General features: G+C 35.1%; 1 protein-coding gene across 1 annotated transcript in view; it reads right to left on the bottom strand.

Moving 5' to 3' along the window:
• Window positions 1-14,991, bottom strand: part of Kl-2 (dynein heavy chain 2, axonemal kl-2) — a 74,438-nt gene that overhangs the window by 50,352 nt on the left and 9,095 nt on the right. The window contains exons 5-14 of the mRNA XM_076384830.1: window positions 13,938-14,457; window positions 10,402-10,544; window positions 9,898-10,043; window positions 7,973-8,066; window positions 5,689-5,859; window positions 5,394-5,583; window positions 5,226-5,322; window positions 4,892-5,143; window positions 1,292-1,419; window positions 998-1,116 (exon numbers count right to left, since the gene is read on the bottom strand). Coding sequence (XP_076240945.1) covers window positions 998-1,116; window positions 1,292-1,419; window positions 4,892-5,143; window positions 5,226-5,322; window positions 5,394-5,583; window positions 5,689-5,859; window positions 7,973-8,066; window positions 9,898-10,043; window positions 10,402-10,544; window positions 13,938-14,457 — 1,860 coding nt within the window. The remainder of the gene's footprint in view (window positions 1-997; window positions 1,117-1,291; window positions 1,420-4,891; window positions 5,144-5,225; window positions 5,323-5,393; window positions 5,584-5,688; window positions 5,860-7,972; window positions 8,067-9,897; window positions 10,044-10,401; window positions 10,545-13,937; window positions 14,458-14,991) is intronic.

Genomic DNA, 14,991 nt, shown 5'->3' with positions numbered 1-14,991 from the left:
TACTTGAAAGTCATACTAACTGCAGTCCATTTTTTTCAAAATTAAATTTTTTATAGGATCTTACTGCTTTCCCTTCATTTTATTGAAATAATAGGAATTTAGTTGAGTTACGTTATAAGTGAAGGAAATTTAATAGTATAAATTATTTAAAATATTATGATAAGAAATAGGTAATTGCATTTGTTTTTCAACTTTCCTGAAAAATAACAAAAAAATACTTGGGAGAAAAAAGATTGTTGAGATTTTTATGTATAAGCCATGTCCTTTTGGAACAAACTTTTAAACGTTTCATAAGTACTGCAGCTATTTTCGTCAGAGGGTCAGTTTTTTTTTTTATGTATTAAGCTATAGAACCCCTTACAGACCCCTACAGGGTCAGTTGATACACTGACACTAACGTGTGCCGTACAGTGATCCCCTATTTAAAGTGTACTTGTTCACATAACGACTTCTTGCTCGTCAAAGAAAAAAATAATCTAAAGCGATGTGGTTAGAATCACATCTTCGTTTTCTTGTTATTAGCTCTTAATTATTGACACGGAGTCCAATAGACTTCATGATATATTTATATTACTGCTCTTATTTAAATGTTAAAATTTTTTTGAATAAAGTGATAAAATGATAAATATCAAAATCGTTCCCCCATTCCAAATAACATCATATTAATTTAAAAAACATTTAATATCAATAGGTCTTAATCAAAGTCTATATATCTTAAAATTGGGTGTTTGAAGTTGCTACTCAGTGAAGCCAACGCAGGGTCAAAAGTGACCCAGCTAGGCGAGAATTAATATTGATTTTTTAAAGTGAAATGCATCTACAGTTGAGTGGATTGTGAATTAAGTACAATCGCAAGGTTTCAATGTCTTCCTTAGTTAAACAACTCTCAGAGACGAAAATACTTACGGAACGATCTAGCACTCGTGACTGTTTTTACAAAGGTATACAGCAGTTTAGAAAAAGCGAAACGTTAGGATCCTATAAAGTAAATGCTTGCCTTTTTTTCCGCCAGCATGACCTCACACTTTTCAAGGAGCTGCAAATACGCGGTCCAGGCGGGTGGCACGTTCGTCAACTTCCTTTTGAAGTCGAACGTCATGGTTACCTCGTACTTCTCTGCAGCGAAAGTAGTAGCGAAGGAGGTAAAAAACAACAATTAAGCGCCACTGTGAGAGGCGTCTTATTTCTTTCCCTGCGGTGCAGGGAAGCACCGCTGATTTCATGGGTTATCGATTCCCGCCCTCCACCGCGCAACTCTTCTACAAAAGCAGGAAAGCGTTTAAAGGTTTACCCAAAGTCTGGTATTGCTCCTGGATCTTCGGGAATTTCTCCTCCTCCTTCGGAATCTCGGCGGTGAGCCTCTCGAACAACTGCATCGTGTATTGCATGCTGATCAGATCCGTCGGTTCCTTCGTTATTCTGCAAACGAATGAATTTACAGCGAGTGGTCGTTTCTCGTGAAATTCGAAAAAAATTCGCGACAGAATCTGTTAGACAACTGTTGGGAAGGGTGACTGGTTGCTTGGAACCTCGCGAATATTTTATATTAATGGTATTGATCGAAAGACAAAGGGTCACCCTAGAATAAATCTTTGTTGAATTCAAGTAGTTTAAGTAAAGATTTATGTGAGTTAACATTTTCGGGGTTGAAATTATTTTTGGAGTTGATAAGATTATTTCTTGGTGAGTTGTGAAACTAATGGTCTAAATTCTCTGCTTGATTTTACATTAGAGATAAAATTTAACATAGTTTTATTATGTATTAGTGTAGTAAAATCTCTTGGTGAGTTGTCGCAATTTGAACTGTAATCAAAATTTAACTTCCATTAATGTTTGAATATTAGTATAATTTTAACACTTAAGCTTTGCATTCTGAGTAAATATAAAATAAGCATAAAATGTAGATATTACGTACATTTATATCATAATAAGCAGATACCAAAAACTAAAAATATATTGTCAAATTATCACATATGGTTGCTAAAATTATACAAAAAAGATAAACGAAAAAATAATTTGCTGATACATCAATTTAGATACTTTGCAAACTCAAGTCGTTAAACTAAAATATATACAATAAAATAAAATATATAATACAAAGATTTCGTATTTAATTCGATGCTACTTTTGTTTGAAATAGTTTGAAATATTAAAAATTATTTTTTGTATAATATTAACGTTATATTACCTTTCTTTCATACGATTTATTAATTTTTGTTTAGCGTTTAATTGTTGTTTGTGAATTTCACGGTGCCGTTTATTGTATAAGGATGGTCATGCCATTGCAAAAAATGATTACCTTAATTTTGTGTTTAAAATTTGTAAAGTATCAGAATATTAGAATATACATTTCTTCGATTTTTTCTCCGATATTTAAATAATAGCACATAATATGGAAAGATTATTTTTTCTTTGGAGTATCTATACTGTCTACTATGCTTTCACGTGATATAATGTATTGTATTGTTGCTGTCTGCCACTTAACTCTGTTATATAAAATATAGAATTTAGAAATTAAAATTATACAAGCATCTGAATATTCATGACAGTCCCTGTAGATATTTTGGTACATAAATGTAGCAATTTAGAATGTGTCTGGTTTCCATAATAAAACTTTCCCACTTTCTTAAATTAAATTTGCCCCTGTATTTATAAATTCATTATAAAGGATAAGTAAATTGGTAGCAGAAAAGCTTAGAGTTAAATGCCTCGTGTTTCAATTACTTCTACCTACCATAGCAAAGTGTAACAATATATTAGTGTAATAATATATTACAATATATTAAGATTTAGAGTCTAAAAACGACCACACTTATTGTTAATTGTAACACAGGATTAAGCTTTTCTATCTGAAGATGGACAGATACTCCTCGAATTAGTAATTAATTTTTGCTTAAATAGAATTCAATCTGTGCTTCGTTTCATTTCAAGCACAAGGGGCTATTTGGACGAGTGGTTCCCTGATAAATGGTCGTGCAGGAACCAATTGCTCCTCGAATCTACTTGATTGCCATTTAAGGAGCACCTGAAGCTGACCCAAAACCTTAATTCTAACTCAAGGTAAATTTAAATTTACTAATAAATTTAGCAGTTCCCGAACTATTTCAATAATTAAATTTTTACACTAATCTTCAATTATTCGTTCAATGAATAAAAAAGAAAGTAAGAAAAAGAAAATACTTATTCAAATCCTTTCCTGTATTCATACGTTCACGTCCAAATCTCAACATTTATCAAATTTTAGGTAATTATAAGTATTGTAAAATAATAATATTCGATGTAAAATATTTTCCCTTGTAGTATTAAGGTGCTATTTCACTGAGACAACACTGGGCGACTTGTAGCATGCCACAATATTTTTTAAGTTAATCTAGGAATAAATTTATATCTTACTTAACACTTAATGAACACACTACTGAAAGATATATTATATTTAACTTAAAAGTTAACGAATACACGATAGGCTCGATCGCTTTAATGACTCGTTACTGAATAATATCGTCTTCATACTCTAACACCCCCAATTTCCTTAGTCGTGTCCATCCCCTCTCTAATCGTACCAACGACCCGATCATCCATGGAAAAATTTCGTATCCCTCTTAATGAGTAGGGTGTTCAGGTCAGAAATAATAGGGGCTGTTAAAATTCTCCTACATTAAATAGTAAAGTAGGTGATCTTAATTTCGCTAGTGTTCTGAAATTTGCCACCCATGAGAAATTCATTAACTCATAAATATTCATTAACGCAAAATAAGACTAGTGTAAGATTTGTAGACAGAATGACCTTCGTTTTACAACATTTCAACCAAGAATTATAATATACTGGTGAATAATAAACACTTTGACCCGATTAGTCGCCTATGCACCATGGAAAATTTGTGTAGTACTGATCTGAACTTTTTCGTGAAAGATATTCTTTGTTTTAAGATCTCGGTCCTAAAATTTACTAAAAACTGAACTAATGACATGGTCACTTTTTTGTTTTTCTCTACTATGCTCAACTCTGTATTTGCTATCTTTTTTCGTATTGTACACTGATGGGACACTTCTTGTAAATAAATAAATAAATAAATAAATGTAAATAATATTTTTGCAAGATGCGATATGATCGCAGAAGGGGTCCAAGATGATTTATACAGAGTTCTGTGTTTAGTACGACTCGTCTTGTTTTAGATGCAAATTTGATACGAGAATAGATAATCTAATCAGTTTGACTAGTAAACTGAAAAAGAATTCTCTTCTACACCAAGTTAGCAACTCTTTCCGCTACGATATGGCAAAATTGCATACCCTGAATATGACAATTTCATCAGTTACAGGGGTTTACTATTTTATTCTAAACTACGACTAAAATCTTTTTTATGGATAATAATTTGTTACAAGTGCCAGATAAAACTCTAAGCTTTATGAAACATTCAATAATTTCACTATATATCTATTTAGAAATATTATACAACCTTTTAAACATTAATATCGCGAAATTGGGGTTACCTTTCTTATGTATACATTTTACATTAATTGAAAAATCATTTAAAAAAATTCTTCTGAACAGAACCATGACACGGTTTTCTAAATAGTTTTTCAATTATTGTAAAATCTGTATATACTATTTAACTCAACAAATACTGTGGCGTGCTACAAGACGCCTAGTGTTACCACAGCGAAACTGCACTTTTACATATACATGTATACATATATTTGCATGAATGAAAAGGTGCGAAAAGCATGAAACATTCGCGCAGCGATCACTATGTTACGAAACACGCAATAAATCGTTATAGTAAAAACGTCAACTTCGAAAAGAGAGATCCTGGTTGTCTGACTTCTTCGTGAAAGACTTTCCACGCAGCTACGATTTATAGTTCGCGCGAGAAACCATGATGGTACTAACTTCTTCGAATTTTCCGCGATATAGTGATAAACGTGGTTCACCATAGTCTCGGTCTGCTGTAGCAGCAGCGTGATCAATTTTTGTTGCCAGACCGAGCACTGCTCGACGATCGCGCCCTTCAATCTATCTGCATTCACGTCGAGGAAGTGCACAGTCATCACCGTGTCCTGCATCTGAACGTTGTTCGCGATTATGGCGTATCTAGTGATGTCCGAATCGAAAGACTCCGCCGTGGGTTTCAGTTTTTCGTACCTGAAAGGAAACGGACACTGTCGATTTTTCACCATCGACAACGCGACCCCGAAAGCCTTTCCATCGGGATTTTCCCAATCACCTTTGAATGTACATGTCCCTATTCACCTCCCACACCTCCTGGAATGGTTCCCAGGTTTTCAAATAATTTTGCGTCTGCACGAAACAGACGTTGACCTCTGAAAGTGGAAAACATTCTTGTGATTGGGGGTAAAAAGGGGGTGAACATGAATTTGGGATGAGATGTAACCGTCGTTCAGTTTTTGTTGGAGGTCCAGAAGATTTGAATCCTTCTCGTAGATTTTCCAGAATTCTGGGATCGATACGTTGAATTTAAATGTGTGCACCAAGCGACGAATCTCCTTGAAGGGTTCTAGCAGGTTGTCGAAGATTACGGAGATAATGTTGGCTATCTCGATTAAATTTGGTACAAAGTTTATCTGGAAGATTAGGGACTCTTTTATTTCTTGTTTCTTAATTTGTTTTGAAGTGTCTTTAACTGTTTAAAGTTATTTTTTCAAGAAATACGTGTACAGGAAGTGTACCTTGTTATTAATAAGATCGACATGCACCAAAATAAATGGCGATGGTGGAGTGGTACCCTCTCCATGAAGAGCCGTGAACATGACCTCCAGGGATGTCTTCAGACACAATCTGAAGGCTTCAGCAATCACTACGTCGATCCGGTTCAAGTAGTCCTTCCACTCTGACAGACACTGGCATCGATAAATATTTGAGAACTTGTAGTCAGTTAAAATAGAACTTGGATCAGAGAAGAGCTATCTCCTTCAAACTGCTCAATTGTTTTATCTACAGTAGGACGTTGGATTATCAGAATTAACGCTAGCTTATAAATTCACGGTCAATTTTCTTTTACTTTAGATAAACTATTACTAAGTTATAGCTTGAGGTTTACTTGAGATCCTTATATAATTTCATCTTTAGTATTTCAAATACCCAAAATTCTAAATAGCAAAGATCGAGGAAAATACAGTTCGGATAATCGACGCTCTACTGTACTTCAACTTCAATATACAATCTTTTATATATTTATTTGTGAAATGTTTTCTTCAAAAATATGTGGTTTACAGACATAGAAAACCCCTAACTCTGAATTACCCGCGTATATTTTATACTTTCCTTAAATATTATTATTTACTACTAATTAATTTCATTTTATTTTAATATATATACACAATTAAGTTATGAAATCATCAAAAAGATGAAGTTATTTTGTGTTACGTAAAACACTGGTTCGAATCCCTTAAAGAATAAGGAAAACGAGAGACACTTTTGGAGAATAGGTTCTAGATACAAAGACAATGTGTCTGTAAAAGCATAGTACTTTAGTTACATGCTATCTTATGTTACGTAAAATGCTGGCCCATTTCTTGCTTGCACGGTGTGTTATTCTCTTTAAGTTCCTACTAGCCTCAGGGATATTTAGGATCCTTAAACGAGTGATTCACAGTGATAGGCCTTAAAGGAAGTATCACGCGCTATATAAAATAGCGTATAACTAAAAGACTAAGCGTTTTGGGACACGTGTGCACATAAACTTTTTCATTGTCTTCTTGTCTAGAAATAACTCTCCAAAACTGTTCCACATATTTAGAAGCACCCTGTATACTGTATATCAATCTAATTCTTAGTTCGCGGTTAATTATCGGTTTCACAGTCAAAATAGATAAAACAGTTATTGTACGTGAGGAAGGAAGTGTTACGCCGAATTGGAACCTGCGATTCTTTCAAGAGCATCCAGATTAACAGAGCGGAGACACGTGCTTCGAGCGGCAGTCACGTCACGGAGCGACATATCGTAACGCGGATCGTCCTGGACTACGGGTCCCAAGAATTCGTTTGCACGAAAATTGCCCCGTATAGCTTGCGGGGATAACGCCAGGGGACATTTTCGAAGATTTCGCGCGCGGGAATTCGCATTCTGAAACGCGAGTTGCCAGTTTATGCGCATAATAGCGCAAAGACGGAACCAACTGTTTCCATCGGCGAACTCTTGCAAAGAACTCGATTATTTTTGTACAATTTTCGTGACATTTGCATAAACGTGATACTTCTATTTTTTTTTCTATGTAACATGTGCTGGTTTTTATTATGAAAATGGTTGTAAGCTCAAAATATGAAAGAAGTTTTTTTATTAATTGAATCACGGGGAAATGACCTAAATCACAAAAGATCAAGACATAAATTTTAGAGAAAGTTGTGGACTTACACCACTTTCATAATAACTGGCATGATTGTAGGTAATGTGTTACTGTAATGAGTTGTAAGGTTGGGGTTTTTTGAATACTGTGCGTTATAAAATTTTGTGAAAGGAAATAGTGATGTATAAGGTGATGTATAGGTTCAGTATATGTATATATAATACAGCGTGTTCGATAATAAGTATTAGAAATTTTAACGAGCGATTCTCTACTATTTTACTAAAATAAGACTTGGTACTTATTCTACTAACTTTGCTGTGTCTAACTCTAGACCTATTCTACTGACTTTATCATGTCTGATTTGGGACTTCTTCTACTGACATCATTGTGTCTGACTTGGCCAGTGTGCGTCAGTAGTGGAATAAGTGCCAAGTCAGACACACGTTTCACGCGAATTTGAGGTTCTTTTTGAACAATTAATAACTCGCAGGCGAAGCCTTAAATTTAATTTTGTCATTCTTGGTTTTCGTCCTGTTTTGTCATGTAGGATCACACCTTAAAATTTCTAATCTCGGTTGTCAAATGGCCTGTATAGATATGTAGTCTTAGAGACTACATTGTGTCATAAAACATATTTAAAAATTTTCAGAAAGCATCGTAAACGTACATCTTCGATGACTTCTTTAAATCCATCGTAAATGATTAACACGTACTGTAACAGCATCCTGTGCTTGCTCAAAACGATCTGGAATATCCTGTCTCTGAAATTTAATAATAAATTAATCTATATCATATTTTTAGTATCATTTTTTGTTATTTGTACTTTAGAATAATAGGATTGTCAGAATTGAAATAATGATATGAACATAGCTTTGACTATTTTATTAAAGTGTTTTGAACATTAAGATGCTTTTGCCCATTTTCGTATTTTATCAGAATGATTCAGGTGTCAATATGTTTCTATGAGTAGCAAATTGTATCTGGTGTGTGATTCAGGTACAGAGTGGGTGCATTCCAAACAGTTTTATTAAAGTCATAAACTGAAACAGGATGTATTCTTAGAATATTTCAGTAAGATTGGGGCTAGATAGGATCTTGAATATTTTACTGAAATGTTGAGATATTCTATCTTTAGATCTTTCGTAGTTTTCTGTCTTGTCAAATTTCGAACGATATTATAAGCTATTATTTCAAAAACTATTCCATCTTTTGATGAATTCACTTTTAAAAGTAACTATTCATCCGAGTATACTATATTATATTTAATTTTTTTTACTTCTGTTTACTTCTTTTCTGACCTTAAAAATAACTTGTACATTGGAAATAAATTAGCAACTCCTCATTTCTTGAACCGACTGGTATCTCCGAAAAAGTATAAAAAGAAACGTACAATAGAACCATCCATATCTGAACCACCATTATTCGAATACTCTAATATCCCAACAGAATGTCTTTTATCAGCCTTGCTTTTTCCTGTTACAAATGTATACTATTTACATAAAATATGTATGTGCATATATATCCCTGTATTTATAATACCAGGTATAAACAGTATACACGTACTTTCCTATGATAATGATGACAATAGTGATGGAAACATTGTACACATACAAGGTGTTTCCAAGTATATGAGACATTTATGGAGGATAGGTTTTACATACATACACAATGAAAAAAATCCAATGCTTAGTTTTTTCATTATATGTTATTTTGTGTTGTGTAAACCACTGGCTCAATTCCCTTAAGAAATAAGAAAAACGAGAGATACTTTTGGAGGAAAGGTTCTAGGTACAAAAGCAATAAAAAGGGTTCAAATGTACATATGCTCGAAAACGCATAGTTCTTTAGTTACATGCTATTTTATATTACGTAAAATACTGTCTCCATTTCTTGCTTGCATTGTGTGCTATTCTCTTTAAGGTCCTACTAGTCTCAGGGATGTTTCAGACCCTTGAACAAGTGGCATACAGTGACAGGTTTTAAAGAAAGTATCACAGCATACGCAATATAAAATAGCGCATAACTAAAACACTAAGCGTTTACGGAATATGTGTACATGAACTTTTTTTATTGTTTCTGTGTTTAGAATGTACCTTCCAAAAATGTCTCGCATGATTGGAAACACCCTGTAAATTTATACATAGCTGAAAGAACAAACGAACGTGATAATAAAAATGTGTGTTTTAGGATGAATCATTTGAGGTATTAGAAAAAGGGCGTCGAGGATTTAAGACACAAAAAATGCAACTCTATAGAATTATTTGATTGAAAAATTACAAGGACTGTAATTTTTGTTATCTGAATAGTTATCAGAAAAGTGCTCTTTTACTACCTGAAAATTCCTTCATCCAAATACGTTTACTCTATTAATCCAGATACGGGAGACTTTAAAAATAAAAGCTCGTATGGAGTACATACTGTATTCCTCATGGTAATATACTCGTACTACGGATAAAATACACATAAGACCAGATAGGATTATATATTAAAATATGCAAATTCCATACTTCTCAAATCCTCGACCCGCGCGACACACTCGCCCACATTCTCATCCAAAACCAACATCGTCACACCGCACCCCCTTCGTCATACCTAGCTTCCAGCAGTTCCTCCTGTAGCTCCTGCAAGTGGTACGTGTAGTTCGGTTTGATCTTGATTATCGGCGTGTCGCAGATGTTCCCGCAGATCTTTATGATCTCCGCATTCGCAGCTTTGTAGATGTCGATAAATTCTTGGAACTGCAAGAAGATATTCGAGAGAGGGAAGGAAATCGCGGGTTCAGCAGCTTCGTCCCTGGCTCTGTCCGAATTCCGCCCCCTCGATTTCAAGGGAGTGTAACGAACGACCGCAAACGCGGCCAGGGATATCCGCTATTGTTATTCCGTTTCGGCGGCACGCGGATGGGCGCGCGCTTCTTGCTTAATTAAACAAACAAAGGCTGCGGACGGATCCCCACTTGGCTGGGTCAAAATTTAATTTCGCCAGGACAGAACCGGACTCGCTGCATAAATTTCTGCCGCGTGTATAGGCACTGCCTCGGTAATGGGGGGACGCATACACGGGGAGAGGGTGGGAAAAAGGGGATGAGAAGCGTACATTTGCCGTTTGGTTAAAGCAATCCTCGATGTATGTGTCCACGTATTCCGAGTTCCATGTCAGCTTGCTTAAGCCGGGATTGATCCTCCTGTCTAGCCGTCGAATTAGCTCGCGGAACAGCTCGCGTTCCGTGATCGACAGCGCTGGAAATATCAAATGATGCTTATTTTTTTCAACAACGACGAGTTCCCCGATTACATCAGGCTGGATTGTTACAGGGGAAGATTATCGATTATCTTGATATCAGACAGTAACTGTGTCGTTTGGCTGATTGTTCGATAGTCTACAGGGTGTCTCAGGTTTTAGCGTTCAGCTTCGTCAGTATATCGTGTGACACTGAATAAGAATAAACTATGTTTATAAATATGTCATTTAAAGCTTTATTAGAAAATGATAACATAAATACGGAATGCAAGTGGAATAGTAACCGATTCGCTGCTTCTGGCAGCATTAGCTCGAATAGGTCAATGTATTTATTATCTGACATCATCACTTCGAGAGTTAATTAATACTGAATTTCAAAATGTCTACCAATACATTCTTGTCAATGCATGATTGACAGCAAACAAATTTATACCTGTATGAATTTTCTAATAACTTACTAAGAGCTATTACTGCTGAAAATTACTTTCAAAACTTTTGACTTCAGATAGTAAACACAGCTTACATAAAGATTTTAAATATAAATATTACTGATTGCTGATTTGTTCCAGCCAATGCTCGCATAAACAGCTAATCAGTTATTATTTAACTCGTATTCTGTGTCTGTGTTGTTACTTTTTAATAAAGTTTAGACCTATGATAATGATAATGACCTATGCTTAGAAATATTTTTTTCTTATTTAGAGCCATAGACTATACTGACAGAGCTTGAACATTAAAAGCTGGGACACCTTGTACATTATTTTACGGTAAATTAATAAATTTTTCTATTCGTATTATGCATTACGTATGACGTATCTACTTCTTTCATTTAAAATTAGAGTAATAGAAGGAAAAATTAAAGACCATCACAGACCAACGCAAATTTTCTGCTGAGAATTTTTCGTGACATCCTCTTCACACCAATATCAATTCGGATGTCTATTCACTCAATCCGCCACGAATTCGCTGTCGCTGCGGGAAATTTGGGTTGGCCTGTGAGAGTCTATAGTGGTTCTGAATTTTTGTCAAAAACTTTTTTTTCATCGTGGGTAATTGAGGTTTGTAATTTGGACTTATTTAATTGAAAATGAATCGTGAAATTAAACGTTTATCTGCAAAAATATTAGTTTTACCGATTCTGTTTTATCCTGACTCAGCAAATTTGAAGGTTTAGCGATATAAGTTTCGTAGACTTATTAAAAATATCAAATAAAAAAGATAAAAAGAATATGCTATCACTCACAAAATTGATACACTTTTTGTTAGGAAATGAAGAAGAATCTAATGGAAACATTGTAAGAAATTATCATATAAATTACTTTGACGCTTTTGAAGTTGCTTTAAGGGTGCTAACCACAAAGATTTTACCGCTTTGGTTAAATTTGTATCATTTTCAAGTTGAAAATATAATATACCAATTATAACACTCTCTGTCAATTTTTACGGAAAACGTTTTCCCTAATTATTTTAACCAATGCTTTGCCAGACATTTAGTACCTCAAGCAGTCGACTTACCCAGCACAATTGAAATCAAATTGTTCAATTAATTCGGAACAACCCTTCCTCGAATTAGTTCGCACAATCGAGATCCCACCAGATCCACCTTCCGTTCGCGAGAAGTTTTCGCTCGTCTTAATATTTCATAATTGTAGCCGTCTCCCACCTCTCTCTTTCCGGGTAATAACACGCGGCTGAGGCGCGTTAAAAGCAACGGAGGGAAGACGCTCGAGGTATTTTCGTAGAAATGTACTTGAACAACTATTTCGCAATCTCGAGCACTCAATATATAAACGAGAAGTTCTCACGAACTCCCTGCAACTGCTCGAAACTTCGAAATGTTTGCTGGGACCCCTCTGAACGATTACGTGTTTTCGAGACGAGCGGATTTACGTGTACGCAGATAGATAAAAATATTCTGGACTCTTGGTATTCTAATTTCAGGTTGTTCCTCAAATTAAGGAGTCATAATCCATATTGTTGGCCGATAGTTTGGAATCACTTGTCAATTTGTATTCAAATTGTACTGAATGATAATGTTTACTTTAAATTGAAGCGAAGTGTACTTAACAATGATTCCAATGTACGTTGAATTAGGTAAATTATCTTATGATGTAGCTTGAGTACAATTGTTTGTACCTGTTTTTATATTCCATGGTATTTTCATATACGTATGTATATCGCAGTTCTGGAAGAAAACTGTCACAAGTTGAGAATATAAAATTCTTGAGAAGAGTGAAAACAAAATTTCTATTTGCAGAAGTACTCAGTTACTGCATTATGAAGTATGCATTACTTAAAATTGACTCAAATATCTATTATTAAAATTTATCAATTTCCTTATGGAAGTTCAAGTTAATATAAAGATTTAAATTAAGGTCGATACCTCCGTCTTTGTTATTACTCGATCTCAAATCCAAACACGCGTCGATAGCATAATGTGTATCAGTCTTAACATTAAATATGAGAGTTTGCAAGGCATTTGGGAAAGGACTTTGATGGTTCGAGGCATAAAATGAATTTCTACATCATTATTTATGTTGAAAATCTATATCGAGTAATCAGCAACAGGTGTCAGAAATTTTAAGGAGCGATTCTATATGTTAAAATAAGACGAAAATCAACATTAGTAAAATATGTTTGAAGCTTCGTTTACAAATTATTAACTGTTGAGAAAGCGTCTAAAATACGAGTGAAATATTCATGTATGTCTGATTTGGGACTTATTCTACTAACTTCGCTGTGTCTGACTTGGCTACTGCACGTCGACAGTAGAATAAGTCCCAAGTCAGACATATTCCACGCAAATTGGAGGCGTTATCTCAACAATTAATAATTTGGAAACGAAGTCTGAAACCTAATTTTGTTATTCTTGATTTTCATCCTATTTCGTCATGTAAAATCACTTGTTAAAAATGTTGATACCTGTCGCTGAATACCCTGCATAATTTGTCAGTAGACTGTGAATGTTTATATAAATTTCTATTGTCGTATACAAAATTAGAGAAATGGAACCTAATTAAAGATTTCATTCGTCCTTAAAATGTCATAAAATGTATTTATCTTTCGATAATTTTCATATTCTGTGGTTTCTATCCATTTTTGCACCACTGAACTTTCCTAGAAATGCATACAGATCCGCAGTCTACTTTCCAGACAAAAAGTTATGGGATCCCTGAAGTAGTAAAAATTGTTAATTTTCGTTCATTTCTGTTTCAATAAATGAAGTTTAATATCACAAAAGTGGCTGTTCTATTACCCCAAAATTCTCTTATCCGATAACTTTTCTTTCCTCAGTTAGTTTGGATACGAAAGACTCCACTGTACTCTGATTTTTATTCAAGCCTAAAATACCTCACCTTCACAATTTTCCTTACCTTTCTCCGTCAACTAACCTTCTATTGCCGTGTTGTATGCAATCATAACAGCCAGGACGCTTTCGTAGACGAAGTATAGTGTCTCCCATCTGTCGTATACGATCTGAAGTTGGACCGGTATGGTGAACTTCAGATTGATCCAATAAGCGGATTCGCGACATAAATTTAAAATATCCGGGTCGATGTTGCACTCGAGGAGACCTGGTCTAAAATCGCTGCGACGCATCAGGAAGCGATCGAGCCGTGTGCGAGGATTGTCGCCAAGCTCGTGCGTCCATTTATTGTATAGATCCTGGACGAGATCCTCGATCGATTTCATCAGAAGATCGTGCTGATGGTAGATCTCAATGCTGAGGCCGCAAAAGGGCATCCACGCAGCCTCGTCCAGCATCTCCCTTGTTGACTTCAGACGTGCACCTTTCAGACGAAGGTTCAGCGCTCTGCCTGCATAATACGGCGTCATCGAAGGATATTCCTCCCTTTCGTCCAGCACCTCCTGCTTCGTCTGCTGGATATCGTTGCTGAACAGCTCCCATATCTGAGGAGTAAACCCGAGAATGTTTCCTTCTCGTTCGCTTTCCTTCCCTCTTTTTTCTGATTAAAATTGAGATCGCTTTTAGCGAGCCGCCTGCTGACGCTGAATATTTTCTTCCGGAGAAACGCGTCCCGAGGAAAGCATTCAGGTTTGTGTTAGGTGTGATATAGATTTGGATTAGAGCTAAACTTATTTGGAAATGAATTTCAGTTAAAGATTTAGTAGATCATAAATGTATTAGATTTGTGATGTATTAGATTTACTCTTGCATTTAAGGGGGTATTTGGGTGCTACGGCTGGAAAAGCAATTTTCAGAATTTTTTCTCTTGGTAACCAAATGACATGACTTTATACAACTTTTGTACTATATTAGTGCACCTTTGTAGCATACAAATATATTCCTTTCATTAATTTACATACAGTTTTTCAATGTGAAAATGACGATTCAGTGAGATGCCTTCAAAAAGTCGCACTTGCTGGCGGGACAGATTGTAAGTCATAGACTCGAGCGAATTAAAATTTTTTGCATATTTTTAA

This window comes from Calliopsis andreniformis, chromosome 9 (genome assembly GCF_051401765.1).
Source record: "Calliopsis andreniformis isolate RMS-2024a chromosome 9, iyCalAndr_principal, whole genome shotgun sequence".
Taxonomy (NCBI): Eukaryota; Metazoa; Arthropoda; class Insecta; order Hymenoptera; family Andrenidae; genus Calliopsis; species Calliopsis andreniformis.
This window is presented reverse-complemented; position numbering and strand designations above follow the sequence as displayed.